The 20,369-nt window shown below is 40.3% G+C and overlaps 1 protein-coding gene across 1 annotated transcript in view; it reads left to right on the top strand.

Annotated features, from left to right (window-relative positions):
- Positions 1–20,369, top strand: part of DOCK5 (dedicator of cytokinesis 5) — a 69,330-nt gene that overhangs the window by 11,152 nt on the left and 37,809 nt on the right. The window contains exons 5-23 of the mRNA XM_075174625.1: positions 1,757–1,905; positions 2,786–2,921; positions 3,067–3,224; positions 3,917–3,998; positions 4,780–4,909; positions 5,633–5,705; positions 7,278–7,420; positions 8,062–8,187; positions 8,735–8,859; positions 9,232–9,330; positions 9,470–9,542; positions 10,399–10,502; positions 11,163–11,355; positions 12,769–12,866; positions 13,818–13,907; positions 15,051–15,151; positions 17,582–17,716; positions 18,434–18,545; positions 19,690–19,760. Of these exons, the coding sequence (XP_075030726.1) occupies positions 1,757–1,905; positions 2,786–2,921; positions 3,067–3,224; positions 3,917–3,998; positions 4,780–4,909; positions 5,633–5,705; positions 7,278–7,420; positions 8,062–8,187; positions 8,735–8,859; positions 9,232–9,330; positions 9,470–9,542; positions 10,399–10,502; positions 11,163–11,355; positions 12,769–12,866; positions 13,818–13,907; positions 15,051–15,151; positions 17,582–17,716; positions 18,434–18,545; positions 19,690–19,760 (2,198 nt within the window). The remainder of the gene's footprint in view (positions 1–1,756; positions 1,906–2,785; positions 2,922–3,066; positions 3,225–3,916; positions 3,999–4,779; positions 4,910–5,632; positions 5,706–7,277; positions 7,421–8,061; positions 8,188–8,734; positions 8,860–9,231; positions 9,331–9,469; positions 9,543–10,398; positions 10,503–11,162; positions 11,356–12,768; positions 12,867–13,817; positions 13,908–15,050; positions 15,152–17,581; positions 17,717–18,433; positions 18,546–19,689; positions 19,761–20,369) is intronic.

Genomic DNA, 20,369 nt, shown 5'->3' with positions numbered 1-20,369 from the left:
ATTAATGTCCTTAGATTTGTGGTGCTTCCCTCTGAAAATGAGCTGCACTTGACACTCAGTGCAAGTCAGAATCGTCCTAGTAACTGGCTCGCTATGCCGTGATAAAGAGAGGATGAGGCCTGGGTTCCCTTTTGGATGGTATAGCTGACACTTTTAAAGGCTTAATTACTTATCTAAGTGCATATTGCTGCAAAGATAGTAGGTTGCTACATAGCTATCTATTTTTTAATTACAACGTCAGCCTTGGTGTTTGAAACTATAGGAAAGAGGTGTATAGGTGTGTTACTAATTTTATTGGGGTAGAACCAGTAAAAAGCATGAGAATTATTTTCATTAATTAAAGACGGTAACAGTAGAAATGGCAAGAGGACACTCTTGACAAAGCAGGTTCTAATGTCCTGTTCAGTCAGTGCTTTATAAGTACAGATGCTGCATTCATAGCGAAAGGTGAAAATGCAATGACTGCAGCAAACATGAGCGAGTACTTGGGTAGATTTGGGAGGTGGTGTCTGGGAACCCAGACGTAATATTTTTATTGCGTTTTTGGACAACCTCTGGCATGGTAGATTCTGAGCAACTGCTGCTTAAAAGCATGGGATGAGTGAAGACTGCGTTGCATTAAGTTCTGTACAAATGTAAACAAAAATGAGTGCTCTGAAGGGCAGATAATCTTCAGCCTTATTTGCTGATAGACACCAGGCAGAGAGATTATTGTGTTTCCACAGAGCTACTCTGATTTCCATGAAACTCTTGTCTGGAGGTCACACATGGACACGACAATCCATGCGTGGGTAGAATATGAACCTTGAAATACAATATGCGTACTGCCAGGGAAGCAGCGTATCCCAGATATTACTGCATTTTGTTGATATTCCTTTTTTTTAATGTAATGGATTTTGAGTGTATGATGGGACAGGATAAGAGAGCAGGCAGCCATCAAAATGAGTCCATGGATTCAATTTGCTTAGTGTTCTGGCTCTAAAACATAGTTGCTAACGCTGTAAACAGCGGTGAGGGTAGAGATTCCAATTAACCGTGTTGTTCATGTTGTTAGTGTTGCATTCTGGTGACAAGAGGCCTTTTTTATACGTAAAAAAGAGGCTGAAGAGTTCTTTAGGCTGGTGAAAGCTATAGGAGGAACAGACATGAGAAAAGGCCTATGTGGGCTTTAGTGTTGGTCATCTGTCATTATTATTTGTGTTTTGGTATCACCTTTATACTTCTAAAAGCAAATAAAGCATTTGCCTCAGTCTTGCGATCTAAATAGGCAAAACAAATGGGAAGCATGCATAAAAAATGACTTGCCCAATGTCACACATTCTGAGAGTGGTAGAGGCGAGGAGAAAGAGCCTTTGTATATTAAGTTGGCATTCCTGTCGCAATCTACTGGAACACAATTGTGATCATTTAATATCATCTCTCCGTCTTGTATATAAAAAGCATCCATCATAGCAGTTTAAGTGCTGGAAAACACCAGAATTCTATTTTTTTGTCTGTGAGGTTTTTCTGAAATAATGTCCTGAGGAAATGATGAAGACCCCGAATCTTGAGACACTTAAACCTTGGCAGTGCAAAGTACTGGAGAATTTGTTCCATGGATCTAATCTTGTAGTGTCATATGGTGCCAGTTTTTCTCAGATATTTTTAGTTAAATACAACTTGTATGGTAGATTCAATTGAGTACATTTCAGAAAGCTTACTGAGCTCATCGTTTTCAGGCTATCGCTAGCTTAAAATTGTCCCTTTTTTCCTGTAGGATAACAAGACAACGCAGTTTCGGCATGTCCAACAAATGACTTACAGCCTGATAGAATGGCGGTCACAGATACTGTCTGGGACCCTTCCCAAAGATGAGCTAGCTGAGCTCAAGAAGAAAGTTACTGCTAAGATTGACTACGGCAACAGGTAAACCCCAAACTATGTCTTGAGGGTAGGGGAGAATCCCAAATTCCAGTAAAGGCTCTAGATGGCTATTAATACAAAATGGTGTAAATGACCACGTGAGGGTAACACTGAATTAGGCTTCACATTTTTCCTTGGAAAGGGGATAATTACAGCTTTCAGTCCCCACAGAATGTGACTAGTCTGGCAGATGGGCATGTAGCAGTTGGTTCTTCATATGCCAGCAATCTCTTTGACTTGGCAGGAAACCTTACCTGTCTTAATTCTGCAGAAATGCTGGCACATGATGGTATTTCCCATGGAGCACAATTTGTGCCTGGCTAGCTGGAGCCAGGATTTGGATGCTGGTTATGAACTAAACTGCTTTATCAGCAACTGAGGAATACAATTCTATAGGCCACCAAAACTCCACCTTTCATTGATTTGTACAGAACAGGGATTGTCTCCAGAACTCATTTATCTGCCTGTCAGACTTGATTCAGGTCAAATAAGTCAATTAAGAGGAAAGCTTATGGCAAAGAATAATAATTAGCCATGATCCATAAGCTTGATAGATATACATACCTTTCTTTTTTCAAATGAGAAAACAAAGAAGATGACATCTTAGAATTAAGTTACTTGACTAATTATTTTTCCCTTTAATGGGAAAATGGGGGGTGAGGGATAAGTGTTTCAGGGCAGGAAAACCAGCAATGTGATTATTATAAGGAATGGAGTTGGTGTGCAGGAAAACCAGCAACATGATTATTACAAGGAATGGAGTTGGTGTGCATTGGCTGCCTGGTGCAGTCCACAGTTTGATCTGTGGTTTGTGCTCTTTCAGTCACCTTTGCTTCTTAAATATTGTGTTGCTTCTTTCGATCCTGACTGGCGTGCTACTCAGGATCCTAGGTTTGGACCTGGTTGTACGAGATGACAATGGGAACATCTTGGACCCAGATGAAACTAGCACAATCTCTCTCTTCAAGTCCCATGAAACCGCATCCAAAAGGATTGATGAAAGAATCCAGGAAGAGAAGGTACATCTCTTGTCGCTGGCTTTGTCCTCTTCAAGTAACTAGTACCCGCGGTATTTGTACATTCCTCTTAAGGATATTGTGCTACTTTGGCAGCAGAACTAAATTCTTCTGTGTTTGTTTTTAATGGGAGTACTCTCCTTTGCAGTCCCTGCAACAGAATTTGGACCTCCGAGGGCAGCCAATATTCAACACAACACATACATATAGCCTGTATGTAAACTTCAAGAATTTTGTCTGCAATATTGGAGAAGATGCAGAGTTGTTAATGAGCCTCTATGATCCTGATCTCTCCAAATTCATCAGGTAAGTTTTTTTTGTAGGTGCATAAGCAATTTAGTCATCATGGTGGTCATTCTAAAGAAGCCAATAGAGGTTAGAAAGGAAGATCCAACAGATAAGTTTTTCAGTTCTGTTGGTTGGTGCCCCAGTGGTGATTTGGAAGGGGGTTATTTAATTTCAGATGAGATAGGAAGTCAAGGTTCTGAACCCATGCAGTCCCTTTCTTAAAGCTGGGCATTTCTGTGATACGTTAGTCAAAATCCCAGATCGTCTCTTTATGTTCTCAAATTTCCCTACTGTTGTCACTAGAATTGATGCATTTGATTAATTGCTTCTGGTTAAATCATGTATATGCATGATGTTTACTGTCAAGTCAGTGCAAGTTCACACCTAAGAGTTGGGCGTCTTGTACCGGTTGGAGAAGATATGAAGAACTTTATCAAGGAAGCATGTACGTGTCAGGCACCCTCTGTCTCCATCATTGAAGTTTATCAGGTGTGGACATGCAATCAGAGTTATATAGGGAAGAAACTGAGAGTACCTATTCACATTGTGCCTGCCTTCTGCCTTCACTTCAGAATCACTTTGGGATAGAGGATTTTGGCAGAATTTTTGAGCTATTCCTAAAAGATCAAAATGCTTTTGAACTTTTGCCAGGTAATGGGAATGTCAGGTGTTGGTTTTATTTAGTTTTTTTTTTCTTCCTTCATTTGCAGTGAAAATTACCTGGTTCGTTGGGGCAGTAATGGGATGCCTAAAGAAATTGAGAAACTAAATAACCTTCAAGCCGTCTTTACTGTAAGTTACTGTTTACATCCTGGAAATTCTTCCCCATGCTGCAGACAACTGAGTTTTGGATTCTTTCCCTCTCCCCATGCAGCAGGGAGGGGTCACATGTGACATTTTGGGGTGTTCTCATGGACATTTGAGATGTTATAGGCAGCCTCAGAGGAATGCTGCTGAAAAGAATTTTTTTTTGTACATCAGTCCAAAGCAGTAGTAAAGGTGTATTATTTTGCAATAGTACCGTCAGTGGGTGTTGCTCACCTGTGCATTTCTGAAAATCCTATTAAGCACTCCTCTGTTGGAGCCTAACTGTAGCAGAAATCTAGGCTTGAGATCATAGTTGTGTGTTTTTCAGTTCATTGCTTTGCTGATCCTTTTCTGCATTGGAGTTTGTTATTTGCAACAAGATGTTAATGGAAGAATTGCACATGAATGGAATAACTTCTGACAAGTAGCAGAGGTGGCACAAACTAACTGCCTCGTCATCAGGATCTAGTTCTTTGGCAATTAACATCATTTACTCTCCTTCCAGTACTGTTGCTGGTGTTATCAAAGAGTAATGGGATGTTTAGAAATTGCTGTGTGGAAATTGCTAGTGTTTTTGTAGTTTTGGGGTTTGTTTTTTTTGGTTTTTTTCCCCTAGGGCTCAAAGGGAGCAAGTTTTACTTTTTAAAAAATAATAGATTTCCTTTTATATGTGTGTACAATCTAACAAAAAGGTTTTACTTTCTCAGTTGTCTTCTCTTCCACCCATAAAGCAGATTGATATAACTTTATTTTAAATAATTTCTAGGATTTAAGCAGTTCTGACTTGATCAGACCGAAAATCAGCTTGGTGTGTCAGATTGTGAGAGTGGGGCATATGGAGCTGAAAGATGGGAAGAAACATACCTGTGGACTCCGGAGGCCCTTTGGTGTGGCAGGTATGACAGACTCGATCCATGGAGAAAACAGCCCAGCCCAGTGACTGGGACAGTGGGCTAGGAATTGGGAAATATATGCTGTATGTCAGCGAAGCCTACTAACCTCTTAGTGTCAGCATCTCTGGCTTCAAAATGGAGATGCTGATCCTGAGCTGCATATAGTACCCCTTTGAGACCTTTTAATGAAAGTTGTATATGAAGATGAAATACTGTTACTGTTCACTTTTTGTTTTGTCACCCCCTAAAAAGGTAACACGTTGCCATCAGTGGAGTAGACTTTTCAGATCTTTATCAAAAAGCGATTTGCTCCTCGTGACTAACGGGATAAAGCTGGAGTTTTTAAAGGAGCCTTGGTGGATGAGACATCTAATTCCTGTTCAATTCCTGTGATCTCTTGTGAAGAGACTTGCTTGAAATTTGTGGTGGAAAACAATTTCAAAATAATCAGCATTTGAAATCCGAGTGTAATTTCTTTGCCTTGAAATGCCCAAGCCCCACCTGTTTTTTATCAGAGAGCATATTCACATTCGCTACCATAGGCTGACTTACGCATCAACGAAAAGGTGCTTTTTAAAAAGTTAAGATGAGTGGTGCTTTCTATTGCTGTCATAAGTGGCATTGGCCCAAAATAAGCAACTGTTGTTTCCATTCTGATAAGGGAAAGCTCTCTCTGTATTCTTTAGAAACTTGGCAAAACTAGGGGATGAACTTGTGTCGTTGCAGTGATGGACATAACTGATATCATACATGGAAAGGTGGACGATGAGGAAAAGCAACATTTTATTCCATTTCAGCAGTAAGTACTGGACTTCAGAGTTCATCACATCTGGCTTATTTAAAGCAATTGTCCTTTGGAGAAGGACAAATTTGTATGGGAGCCTGGCAGTGTACCAAGGTCTCTACAAATAGATTAGCTTATGGCAGTAGTCAGCTCTTTGAAGGAAAAGATTTTTGTCAGTCCTCTGAAGCCTTTGTTCCCCTTGATTTACACGTCTGCATGGTAGGCTAAATTGCTTAGGGAGTTTTGGTAATGCAGCTGAAATTGCTAGGTACCCCTATCCTCTGAAGTAAGAAAGAAGAGCACAGCGCAAAATAACGTTGTGGGGTCTGGGGGATGTGACCTTCAAGACTGTTAGGGGGTTGAGAGGCAAGATTTTCAGAAACACCTGAGCATAGAGAACACAACTCCTCGTCACTGTTGTGCGGTACCCTGTGTATCGTCTGCCTCTTTCCAGATTACCTTGTAAGGGTGAGTCAGAGGACAACAGGAAAGGGATTTCTCCCTTTTTCTGGGAAAGAAATTCAAGCCGCAATGTGTTTTGCATTTCTGTATTGCTAGTTAGACTTGTGTGTTCTGCCTGCTCTCTGATTGCTCACTTTTTCAGCACATTACCGTAACTAAAATGAAGCTTGTTGGGGTAGACTCAGCCACATTATTACAGTCCGCAATATAGCAATCCATTAGGTGTAGCCGTACGTTATCACAAGGTATTTTCAGGGGAGATTGTGTGGGGTTTTGTGTTGGTTTTTTCAGCACCCCCCTACCCTTTCAGGGCCTGAAAAGCCAGAAGGAAGGATGTCTTTTCCTTTGCAGAATAATGTTAGTCTGCTACCTCTCTTCCCCCCCGCCCATTTTTCTTCTCTTCTAATGAGGCTGAATTTAGATCCAAATCTGGACACCTCTGCAAGGATGGGGAGCCTGTGGAGTCATCGGTTTATATATGCTTTGGTTCATTATTGATGGTGTGGGTACAGGAGTGAAGTCGGGTTCAAGATCCAAAGCTCAATAGACGTGTTTGTGACTAGGGATAGGTTCATCACTCGTGTGATCTCACGCAGTCATTAGTTATGTTAACTGATCACTAGTTAATCTACATAGTCTCTTAAGGACAGCTCTGAGGTGTACCTGAAGACAGGGCTCAGCTCATCTGATGGGAGTGCAAGGCTCTTATGTGCTGAGCTGTTCCTGCGTCCCATAGCTGGACTTGTTCTCACAGGTCTGCAAAGCCGTCGGTCTGGCTGGAAAACAAGAACAAAGTAGAACTGGCTATGTTTATGGTTGTCCTGAAGGCTGCTATTTCAGTATGATACAAATGCAGTCACGGAGTCTTTAGGTCAGTGTTACTTATCCTAAGCCTGAGCTAGCACTGTGATGTATTTCCTACAGTTCTTCACAGTTTGAGGGTTTAAATATATTTCCATTGGGTTTGTGCAGGTGAAGAAGAAAAAAAAATTCCCATGGAATCCTTTAAAAAAAAAAAAAAATTTTCTTTGGAAAATAGTCAGCTGTTGGCCAGCCCTCTTCTTGCAGAGCACATGTTTGATGTTAGTCTGTCTGCTTCCCGCTCTCTATTGTTGTTCTTCTCAGGATTGCCATGGAAACGTACATCAGACAGAGACAGCTAATCATGTCCCCACTGATAACTTCCCACGTGATCGGAGAAAATGAGCCCCTCACTTCTGTCTTCAACAAAGTCATCGCTGCAAAGGAAGTGAATCATAAAGGACAAGGTACAGCAGTCGGGCGAGAAGCTAATGTGAAAACCTGGTGCAGGGAAGGGTTCCCCTGGCTTACAAAGGAAAATAAATGGATTGTGAAAGTCCAGAGATCAAGGCTTACTGGAGTCTGCTACCTTCCCTGGGCCAAACGTATGGTCTCTGTAATGACTGTCATCCCAGCACATGGGGAGCTAAAAAAAAGATAAAACCAGGAGCTGTTCTTACTTGCATGAAAAGAACTTCTCTAGCTGATGACTTATCTGATAGTAATGTAATATTTTTAAGATAACCTGTTTATATGGACATAAAATATTTTCAAGTGAATGTGGCTGATGGCTTATTCTAAATGGCTTTGGGTTTAAACTGCATTATTCAGGATTCTTCTGCTCTTGCTTGTGTGGCCTTTACTCAAATACACTAGCGGATTCATTTCAGAGAGTTTGTATTTTACTTCAGAGAATCTGCTTGCCCAGTAAGGTCTTATTCAGCGTTAGGGAGCCGGAGAACTGGGCCAACTGAGAACCAGCTTGGGATATTTAAGGCACTGTTGCATGGAGATCACATGAAGAAACAGTTTTCTGTTAAGCATAGGCTTAAATTTCATGTTTTCGTACTTTTTTTTCAGTAAACAAGTGTTACCTTTCTTTTCTTAGGTCTTTGGGTCTCCCTGAAACTGCTTCCTGGCGATCTAGTGCAGGTTCAAAAGGATTTTTCCCACCTTGTGGACAGATCCACTGCTGTGGCTCGCAAAATGGGATTCCCTGAGATAATTCTTCCTGGTAGGTCCCATATGCCTCCACACTTCAGTGAAGTGAAAGAGCCAGATGAAATTCTAGAATTTCTGCTATGAACAGATTTATTTTAAAGCCATCTGAAAATTTGTTTTCATGTTTCTTGAAATGTTCAGCCAATCTTTTATTTTTTGTCAAAGAAGTGAAAATGTAAGTTTCCTTTCTTATATTGAAAAATGATAGTGTGTGTACTTTTTGGAAGAAAATTTCTGTTCAGTCAGAGAGACATTTTCGTTGTATATAAATTTGACCCTGCTTTATTTAATCCACTCAAAGTGGATTTAGCCCTATAGAGCTCATTATGTTTAAAAAAAGGTTACGTAGACAGATTTAAAAAAAGGAGAATGGTACATTTTTAAAGATTTTTGTATAATTTGAGATGAAGCTGAAATAGTGTGATGTTGGGTGTTGTTAATTAGCTGGTATCAGTAAAGGCTGAGAAGAAAAGGGTAACGTGGTACCCAAGGATGTTAAATGCTAACCTGTACAACTGTCTGTATGAGAAAAACAACTCATTAAGCGCTATGAATTTTAGGTGATGTTCGAAATGATATCTATGTCACCCTGATACAAGGGGAGTTTGACAAAGGGAAGAAGAAGACTCCCAAGAATGTAGAAGTCACCATGTCTGTACATGATGAAGATGGAAATCTCCAAGAGGTATGATGGCCTTTGCAGGAGGTCACAAGGCTGTGTGTTTGCTAGATGATTGCTCCGGTGCATAGGATCTTATTTATCAACTGTATGGAAGAATTGTGTGATAATGAACAAGAGATATTACAGGTGATCTTAGTGACCAAATTTGAATATTCGCTGATTTTTTTTTACATTAATAAGAGATGTGAGCAAATTTAAAGATTCTGTAAAACTTTCAAAGAGGTGACACACTTTGAGTTTGCTTGACTGTGAAGCATAGACTTGGAGTAACTGACAGTTATATGCTTTGAAAATTTCCAACCTAAGATACTTTTTGCTTTCATTCTAGACCTTACCTTTCCCTTTTCTCTCCTCCCCTTGTCTTTTTGTCCAAAGAAAGCTATCCATCCTGGTGCTGGTTATGAAGGTGTCTCCGAATATAAGTCTGTTGTTTATTATCAAGTCAAGCAACCTTGCTGGTATGAAACTGTAAAGGTAAGAGTGTGTAATTTACTTTGTGTAGAAAATGGAACTAACTTAACATCAGTAGGTGCATCAGTAACAGAATGTCCTGTAAATTGACTGGAGATAGAGAATGCTGGTGCTGCATTTTTCTTTGTATTATCATGTGCAGGTGTCCATTGCAATAGAAGAAGTCAGTCGTTGCCATTTAAGATTCACTTTCCGTCATCGATCGTCACAGGAATGTAAGTATCAGAAAAGAAGATCTGCAGGATCTTCCTACTCTCATGGAGATTTTCTGAGTATCCACCAAAGGCGTAGCGCTTGCATTTCTACTTATTTCCAGTGTTGTGGATTTTCTTGCAAGCAAAGAAAAATAATTCAAACTTTTTACAGCCTTAAAAAAGGTTTGGTGCTGGTCTTGTTCTAAAACTGAAATTAGATAGGGAGCAACGTGTTAGCCCCCTTGAAAGACAATTGTCAATCCTTATTGATGCTTTGGCTTCTCAGTGTATGGTGGTGTTTTTAGTTTATTTCAAGGCCTTGACAAAATTCAGTGCAAGGCCTGTTGGGCTTCTAATGGTCTTCCTATAGGAGGATTTCTAATTAGGTTAATGAAAGGCTAATGAGAAAGTTATAGCCAGAATTTTCATCACACCACTTCAGAGCCCTGAAACAGGATCAATAATGTGAGACTAAGCCCTTGAAAGGCTCTCAAAAAAATTCTCTTAAGGTACCTGGGAGATGCAGTGACATACTTCGACATCCATACCTCACAAGAAGATTTGCAAAATCCCAACTAAAATATCTATACCATTATATATGTCCATCTAGCAGCAGAATTAACCACTAAAATTGTGTGGTGAGAGATGCTTCAGAGGGGATGTTTTTCTGTGTAGCTGCAGATACCTACTAAGTGCCTTGAAATGAGAGTGAAAGAAAGAGAGCTCTTTCTACTGTGGATCAGAGTTTGCTAGTTCCATTGCATTATCATGTGATGCTATTAAATAAAGAAGCTGCACGTAGTTAGAGACCTGCATTATGGATAGTATGTGCATAAACAAGATGATTCCTAATAAAGATTCTTCTTTCTGTTTGCAGCTAGGGATAAGTCTGAGAGAGCTTTTGGCATGGGCTTTGTGAAGTTGATGAATGCAGATGGAACAACACTGCAAGATGGCAAACACAATTTGATTGTTTATAAGGTAGCTTGGGCACTTGTAGTTTCACTTTTATTTAACTAATCAAAACAACTCTCTTGGCTGACTTTTTTCCTAGCAATGTAAACATCATCCTGGCAGAGATTTTTAATAATTTTTCTAGGATAATAGGACAGTAATCTTTTTTTTTTAATAAGTCACCTCAGCTCTCCTTTCACTGGGTTTTCTGGCTGCAAGTACACAAATCTGGTACATCCTTGTATGTATCTGTATAGAGCATTTTTCCTCTAACATCATTCCCCTAGACAGCGTGCAAACAGGCCTGGTGAATACCTGCTTTGGAGGATCAGTGTGTGATGGGAAGAGAGACCTGGTGCCTTTAATCACAGTAAGAGGAAAAAGTTAATGCATGACAGTAGAAAGCTACTAAGTGAGAGTTAAGGGGAAGAAAACCCTCCTAAACTCTGTGGCTTGAATCACTCTGAAAAGAGCTTAATTCATTGGCAGTATGGGCAACTTCCGTTCCCTAAAGTTAGAGGCCCAAAACAGACAATGTGAGTAAACAACTATAGACATGAAAAGCTGTTTAAAGCTCTCTCTGGCTGTCCTTGTGTTGAAGTGTGTCTGCAGATGAGAACTGCAAGAGGTCAGATGAGGTGTGTGCAGTGTGAGATAACCCTTGTCTTCGCTGTGTTCAACCAATAGGGTGATAACAAGAAAATGGAAGATGCTAAATGCTATTTAACTCTTCCTTGTACCAAAACCGAGATGGAGGAGAAGGAGGCCCCCTCGGGGAAAAATCTGCACCATCTAGCCAACTTCACACCCACTAAAGATAGTACAAAAGACAGCTTCCAGATTGCGACTTTGATCTGCTCCACCAAACTTACCCAGAATGGTAAGTCTTGCGTTAGCAGCCTAGCGATATCATGCTGTATATTTGAAGTAGAGAGAGTACTTTCTTTATGCAAATTTTTTGGTGTTGCAGTGTGTGTGGGCATAGTGCTTTAGCTTTAATCTTGCTGTTTCATGTGGCGATGGCAGCCCAATCCCAGCATTGTTGGCATCATGTTGCCAGTACAAGCTACAAAGACGTTTACGAAGCCACTAGAGACCATGTTACATGAATATTTTATCCAAACTACCAACGTTAAAACTAACAGATTTGTCGGCATGTATAGAAATGGCACCCATCAGGGGCAGTGTGTACGTGTTTTCAGAATCCTTTATGTTTAAGGCTAATTATCTTCTTTCCTCTGTGTTAAGAATGTAGCCATTAGAACTGAACGCTTCAGCATGCTGTTATGCAGTAACTCTGCTTTGCATGCTGCCAAAGTGGTCAAAACGAAGGATGATGTATATAGGTGAATGAATACAGTACGTGCTGGTAAACAATGTGAGATTTCCAGTAGCTCTGGAAGGCTCTTGGCATAACATACTCTCTGACTTTGGGAAAGAAGCGTGTGAAAATGACACCAGCTGTGGCTCCATCAAGGTGTACCCGTGTAGCTGCTGGGAGATGGACGTGAGCTGTTCTGCTTGCAGTTTGAGCTTGGCCAGTTAGCTTCAGCTAAATGCCATACTGATACATCCATGTGCATGAGGACTGAATCTGACTTTCATTGTGCCAGCTGACGTGCAGGCCAAGCACATTTGCATCTTTCTGCCCTCCTGCATGTAACCTCTGTTTCTGAACGTGGCATTCTTTGTCAAGGCTGTTAAGTTTCACATGTATTCTTAACATCTGAAGGTAGTAAATGAATTTAGTTTCAGAACAGAGATGATGCACATATTTCATTAACATGGAAGATGTGTGTGAAACCTGCTAGACTCCTTTGAAAGCTTCAGCTGTAGTTTGTAGCTAAACTTGAGGTTCTGGGATGTCCCAGAACTATGATAAACAGCTCTGCAGCTTAATGTGGTTTATACAAGAGGTTTCAATTTTAACTTCAAGAACCATCTCCAAGAGGCTACTCTAAAGTAAACACAAGTGTTAGTAAGAAAAGTTATGCCTCTAATAAAAGTCCTAGGTTGAGATATCTTCTCTTAAGTGAATGAGAAGCCTGCAAAATTGTCTACCAAATGCCTTGCGTTATCAAATTACACTGAGGTTTCCATTTATAGCAAAACTTAACTTTCTTGCCAAACAAAAGAACCATCTCAAGGTAATATTCTATACATCAGTGTGACTTTTCCTTGTAAGCTGATTCTAAAAATAACCTCTAGAACTTGTTCTGTATTGTTCTGCAACCATTAAGTAAGCTCTGTTCTTGTAATCTGTTTCTAATTGCTGATGTTCTGTCCTTGCTAGTTGACCTGCTGGGTTTGTTGAACTGGCGTTCTAACTCTCAGAACATAGCTCACAACCTAAGGAAGCTAATGGAGGTGGAAGGAGGAGAAATTGTAAAGGTATGCATAGAGATTTGAGTCTCCTTGTTATGCAAACACTTATGTACGTGCTTGATGTTGACCTTGAAGGGTCGTAATCCTGTTGGTACCCAAAAGCTCTCTATATAGGCTAGGAGAGCTGTTTAGTTGCGGAGCAACACGAGGACAAAAGGTATACTTTGTCCCAAGAGCTCTCATTAGTGGAATTCACCAGAATTACAGAAGTTAAATGTTACCAGGATTGGGGATATAGTGGTGACTATTTTCCCCTGTATCCTTATGAAATAGAAGATACATTCAAAGCCTAACTGTTAATTTTCAGTAGTGGCTCTGGGCCTCCTTTGTGAATAGGGACTTGCTGTGGATCTAGGAACAGAGTGCAGAGAAGGCCCAAAGAGCTTATAGTCAGAGTACCGTGGGGAATAGACCTGAAATGTGCAGAAGCGCCACAGAAAATAGTCTGCTGAAGGATTTAGGAGGTAAGACTTCCTGTGGTTCCCAGTGTGGATCTTTTGGGATTATGCAAGTCATGGTTTTACTTAACTTACAACTAAAGTAAATGCTGTGTCGTTGCAAACCAGTCTTTATGTAAAATGTCATGCCGTAGTACAGTGTGTGGTTGATTTGGCCCAGTGCAAGCTTAAACTATATGGACAGAATTAAGTATTTTCAATAGGTTTTTTGCTAGATTAAAAAGGCAACAGAACGGAAAAGAAAGTGGGGCCTTTCAGAGCTGATAAAAAAAGATCCTCCTTGCTATAGTGAGGGAGAATAGCGTGATGATCATGACAAGCGTGTGAATGAATACAGGTCTAAGATCCCTTTTTAAATATTCTTTCATGTACAGCTTTTACAGTTCAACTGAGCTAGGCTGGAAGGGGAAAAATGATGCAAATGAGTAGGCTCTTGTGCAGGATTCCAGAAGTAGTAGTCTTTTCCCACCCTTTTACTATTTCTTTTTTTCCCCTCTAGTTTTTGCAAGACACCCTTGATGCACTTTTCAACATAATGATGGAAATGTCAGAAAATGAAACCTATGACTTCCTTGTGTTTGATGCACTGGTGAGTGAGTCTTTTTTTGGTGGATTTAGAGTATTTGTTTTTCAGCCACATTTTCAGTCTGTTCCTGGTGCTTCCTTTAGGTGATTGATTGGTATTTTACTCTGAGAAATAAATTATATTTAACCACTTTTTAAGGCATTTTCAGGATGACTAGGACTGAGATACGCATTGAGCTTTTTAGTGACCACAGTGAGAACAGTAATAACCATTTACATAATTTATAGCAATTTCTTCAGATAACTTCTTGCATTAAGGCAATTTACAAAAGAGAAAAGCCATATTATCTATCTGAAGGACAAAGTGAAATGATTTGTTCAGGGTCATGATGGTGGAGGATTTGTGGCTGTGGTGGGAATAAAACCTATGAACCCTAAGTCTTAGCCCAGTGCTTAGGCAGTAGGGCTGACTGCTCTTCTGAACCATTATAGAAGGATTGTAACGACTGAGCAAAAGACTTCACAAAGGGTTTTCTGCATCTTTGGAGAGGCTGCTTAGTACGTGTGTGAAAGGCACTGACTTTGGTGTGCAGTGCAGTAACAAAGTTGTGTGCTTCATGCTGATCGACAAACACGTACTTGACAGTTGGGGAGAAACGTGAAGTCAGATGTAACCAGCTGACATTGGTGGGGGGAGTGAACACAGGGGGACATAATGTCCTGGCTCTAATACATGTCATTGTAGCAACAGGACTGAGTGTTTGCTGTGACTATAAATGATCAGAATCTCAAGTTTTAGCTAGATTTAGAAAAGCATCATTTCTTAGCTTTGAAAAACGGCCTTCAGCTGCTCTATGCCTATTTAAGCTGTGCTATGACAGTGTCACCTGAAGACTGAGTAGTGCTGCTTCCTGTATCACCATTATTGCTTTGTGGAGTAGCTCCTTTTATCTCTAAGATTTCCTATCTAAATGCTGCTATGACCTACCTTCCCTCTGAGCAATGATGTAGTCACACACACCACAGTGTTTAGTCACTGTTAGAATATGAACAACACTATCTGTAGTATTAATGCTATTAGAAAAATAAACAAACGAAAACCATGACCTAGCAAAATAAATGATGTGCAGTTAGAGACTGAGTTATGTTTGTGTTAGTTAGAGGTTGCGTGGCTCTGTACATCTGTTTCCTTTTGAATTTTTGGCAGGTATTTATTATTTCTTTGATCGGAGACATCAAGTTCCAGCATTTCAACCCTGTACTTGAAACTTATATTTACAAGCACTTCAGTGCAACCCTGGCATATGTGTAAGTATTGGTAACCACAAACCCACAGGCTGTCATTCAGACAGTGCCTCACTGATAATTTCGGCAAACTACGCTAATGTGATAAAGGCAGCATAGACCAGACGAGAGCATTCCGCCCTATTTTTCTCTGCTTTCAGGAGAGAAAGAAACCCTGTAATTACTCTTTTTACCCTGTAAAACGTTTCTATTGTAAGAATTTTTTCTGTAAGGAAAAGACACTGCTATCATGGAAAATCCTGTATCAGACTGTGATTCAGACTCTCTTTTGACCTGTAGTCCTCTGTATGTGTGTTTGTGTTGTAAAAGCATCTTCATGTTTTTCAGCCTGATTTCCTACTTGAGCGCAGGTTCATGCAGTCAGTCAGTATACGTCTCTCCCTTATAACTTTTGAGTGCTTTGGTCTAGTATTGCTGCTAAAAGATCAAGGGGTGCCGGGTGGTTGGGGTGGTGGTTATGGGTGTATGCAGAAGGCAACGGAAAATATTGTAAGTCGGTAAGGGGAGGGGGTGGAAACTGATGAAGGAACACAAATTCATAAGAAATCTGGTCTGAATAGGTATTGCTGCTCATGGAACTGTTTTATCTTGCCAGTATCTGCCTCAACATTTTCAATCCACCCCACCTCAAAAGTACTTTGAGCAGAAGAAAGTTGTAAACAGTCTGTATACGTTGTACTCTGCGCGACAATTTTAGGGGTATGTTTGAATGGGGTCACGGGGAGCAGAAGCAGAACCATACGTGGCTGAAATAATACGAGCAACATTGTGGTTGATGGTAGCAGAGAGAAGAATGGTGTTCACCTCCACTGTCTGCCTACCACCAGGCAGGTTGAGGAGGCCACAGACTTCAGAAAAGGGCTAAATGTCATGGTGGGGTTTAAACACGCAGATTACCTGAGATTACACTTACATATCGAAACTCTCTCACGTAGACTCTCATTTGTTTAGAAGAAATTTGCAATTCTTCACATTTGGATGTGTGGGTATGGACAGTGGGAGTAATTCTGTTCCCCTGTAGCATTTTTATCTGTGGAACTCCAAGCAGTTTAAGAAATTCAGCTCACAATCGTTAGTCCTATTTTATCAGGGAAGGAAAAAGCTGATGCGCAGAATTTTTTTAGGTACACGTGAAAACTTAGTCCTTTCGGTCAACCTGTTGGCTTCATGGGCTTAAAAATGAGGCATTTGTTTGAGCGCTATAGCTAGTTATGGCTTACATGCCCAAGGATACCCAGGAAGTTGGTGGAGAAGCCAGGAATAACACCCGGATCTCTTGGCTTTCCAGCTCCTTGATCCAGCACCCCTCAGCCCAAAGGTCATTACCCTCATGGTAACAGGCAACTAAAAAGTTAAAACTGGGGCCAATAGGGAGGGCAAAACCAGAAACCAAACTCCTTTTCCCCTCTAAAAATCTCTTCTTATTTTTACTGATACATATGAATTCCTAGTCCCGAGTATTCAGCCTCTTTTGATGGCTGTCAACCTAAAGATAATCTGAGACACGATTCCACAAAGCTCTGAAGTCCCCATCTCCTGGATTGCTTTCTTCTTCCCTGCCCTGGCCACACAATCACTGCTTGCATATGATTTCCTTTCCTTCTTCCCTGTAACCTGTGGAAGATTCATCATTCTTACTTCTCTTTACTATAAATAAACTTCTTTGTCTGATTAATGAGCACACTGTATCTTAGCTTTGTTGTTCCCTTGCCTTTCTTTCCAGCTTAGCTTGACAATGTGGTATCTGCATAATGCCAAGTGGACTATAATATTACATAGTGTCCTTCGTGTGCTCCACATGCCAGAATTTGACAAAGCAGGGAGTTGGATGCTGGCAGCGTGGCAAGTAGAGCAAGCAAGTGCAAAAGCTGTTGTGTGCTTGACTATCACTCACACACCGCTTTGGGAGCTGTGAGTTGTTTAATGAAGAGGATTTTGCCTTAATATTAACTGCCATAGCACTCACAGAAGATCTTGATCTTCTGATTCGGCAGAGACTAGATAGCGAATACTCATAATGTGTTTATGCAACTTCTGGCCACAGTTCTCAAAGCACTCAGCAAGTATTGCTTCAGAAGAACTTTGTGCTCCCCGCATGAGAATGCTAACACGTGGAGAAGGTGTCAGTCCACTTTCTGTAATAATGGGTTTTCCAGATTCCTGAACACTTCCATTTTAGGGAAAAAGAAAAGCAGAACAAGAAGCTAGAATTTGTAGACAAATTTGTAGACTTTTCTGAGAATTCATGAACTGGTTTTGAAAATCTGGCAGCCCACGAAGCCAAAGATTTCAGAAGGAAATAGGCTGTGAAGAGGAACCCCTGTCTGTTATCTATTTATTAGACTGTAGTTCCTCTCTGGAATAAGGAAGCTGGACTTACACAGAAACTTAACTGTGTCTATATTTATTCTCCTTTTTGTTTTATTTCCAAAGGAAACTCACCAAAGTACTGAACTGTTACGTGGGAAACGCTGATGACTCCAGCAAGACAGAATTGCTATTTGCTGCTCTGAAAGCCTTGAAGTACCTATTCCGATTCATTGTTCAGTCACGAATATTGTACCTAAGGTGAGACCAAGGTCATTGCCATCCTTATGTCTCCTTTTGGAAGTCAGTGGAGTTACTTCCAGTCAACACCACTGGAGGGGATATTCTTCAGCATATCCTCTATCCTTGAATTATTAAGAAGAGTATCGTTCTGCCCTCTGTCTACAGCTGGAGAAAATAAGTTGAGGAAAAATTGAAATACCTAATTTGAAGAGGAGAATCCTTTTAGTCACCTGTAGCATGCCATAAGCAGCATATGGTAGTGCTGAAAAGGAACCTGATATTTATTAAAAAAATTATAACCTGGAATGACTTCCTCATTTTAAGAAACTTCAAGAAACAAATGCACGCATGGTTACTTGTTAGGTGAGATGAAGGTGACACATTGTCTAGTTAGGATATGGTCAATGACAGTGGTTTTACCATAGTCTCAAAACATGTTTGGAATCCTTTCCTCATGTTCATTCTGGCTTTTTTGTTTAATACAGAATGAGCTACTTGATTCTTGGAACCCAAGCAGAGTTTGATGCAATGGCAGTTCAAGAAGTGCAGCTTTTCCCTTATAACAGATTTCAGCAGGAAATTACTGCAGAATCTCCAATGCCATTTTTACACTCATGGCTTTGTAGAAGGAGACTGCTTTAAGATGTTGTTCGACGGAATAAAATCATATTTCAGCTACTATGACACTGTTAGCCTAGATTTATGTGTGTAACTAGCTCTTTCTGTTCTTTATAGGTTTTATGGGAAAAGTGAAGATGGGGATGAATTTAATGATGCAATACGCAGGCTGTTCCTCTCCTTCAATGTCCTCATGGACCGGCCTTTAGAGGAGGCTGTGAAGATTAAGGTATGCATAGTTTGCAGGGAGAGGTAATATCTTTTATTAGATCAACTGATACAATTGCGAGAGGGAAAGGCAGAAAAAGGGACAAGCTTTGAGGCACGTAAAACCCATTCAAATGAGTCAGACCACCTCTGAATGTCTGTTTTAATGAACTGTGTGTGGCAGGAAAGGAATATTTAAACCCCAAAGTTTATCAAATAAAGATGAGATCTGTGGCTTTGCTGAAAACCCTTCAGCACCTGCTGGGATGAAAGCTAACAACCAATGGAAGATGTAATCTATTGCAGTGTGGAAGACACTTCAACTAGTAACACCAAGCTTGATGGAGATAGAAATGTTAAACTACTGCAAAAATCAATGTAATGCTGGGAATGAAAGTAATGAAAAAACAAATGATTTCTAAATGTAGCTTAGATTTTATACTTGCTTGTTTTTCTGGTGTGAACTGCATTATGAACCTTCTGTTTATGCTCTGAGGAGGAGCCGAGCAACCATGCAACAGCTGCTAAATTGCTAAAGACAATGAGGCCTTTAGCTTGCTTACTTTATTTCAGTTCTTCTAGCCAACATGCTTTTCTCTGTTTAAAGGAAAGATTGATTCTAAACTTTTAATTAGCACTTGGGTGATTTAAAGCCCTGCTTTGATTCTCATGCAGTCAGAGTATCTGCTGGCAGCAGCCGTAGAACATCACAGAGACCTTTAGTTGCTGTTGCACCTAGTTGTCTGGATGCTACACTTATGAAAGCCATACTAGTACCTAGATAATTTATTAATGTGTATGTGGACATGCTAAAGTATGCAGAACACTGAGTCAGTTTAACTGAAGAGTGCTTTTCATGTCAGACTGTAAGGAGCTTAATCCCTGGAACTGCAGGATGTTTGCAAAAACTAAAGAACTTGGCTACGAATCCTTCCTCCTTCACCTTTTCCGCCCTGCACTGCAAATGTGCTGGAGGCTCTTTGGATGCATAAATTTGATCTTAAGCCAGTTCTGTACAGGTGTCCACATATTTGCTCTTGACAAAAACTAGATTTGCCATGTAAGCTATGTTGTTGAGACTTTACACCCTTTTAGAATGAACTAGCTAGTCTAACTCAGTTTCCATGTGTGTTTCACGTCCGTGTTTGGTTTTTTTTTTCTTGCAGGGTGCAGCTTTAAAGTATTTGCCAAGCATCATAAATGATGTCAAACTAGTATTTGACCCTGTTGAGCTCAGGTAACCATGTTAAGTTTGTTGTCCTCTAAACCCAGCTCATCTGTTGGGAAGAATTTTGGAAACTTTCCTAAAAACAGCCAATCTGATTATGACATGGTGATGCACATACTGTGCATGAATTTGGGGAAGCGCTTGCAGGGCTTTAAAGGAAGTCAGTTTAGTTCAAAGGAATCCATGCATCTCAACTGCTCTTTCTTAGGAACTTTGAGATTTTACTGAAAACCAGAATTTGAGGACTGGGGAGTGATATGTTGAAATGTTATGCAAGTTTCCACCAATTCTTAATGATTGCTTCTGAGGTAAACTGAAATGTGTGACAAAGGCACAGCCTTGGTCAGAAAAACAAAAGTTGTATTTATTCAGGAAATTCACAACACTCTGTGGATTTCTGTTCTTTGGTGTTCATAGCTTTGCCCAGAACCTCCCAACCATGCCTTCTTGTTCTGACACAAATAATTTGCTCGTAAACAGTAGACAGACAGCAAATGTACATGGAATTTAATTTAATGGCATCTCAGATTGAAATGAGTCATCACTCTTGATGAAAGGGGCATCTGGAAGGATATGTTCTTGTATATAGCAGTGTTTCAAGTTTCAGCAGTGGTCTGC

The sequence above is a fragment of the Calonectris borealis genome, chromosome 27, assembly GCF_964195595.1.
Source record: "Calonectris borealis chromosome 27, bCalBor7.hap1.2, whole genome shotgun sequence".
NCBI classification, from domain to species: domain Eukaryota; kingdom Metazoa; phylum Chordata; class Aves; order Procellariiformes; family Procellariidae; genus Calonectris; species Calonectris borealis.
The sequence above is the reverse complement of the archived record's forward strand: the minus strand, read 5'-3'. Positions and strand labels throughout refer to the sequence as shown.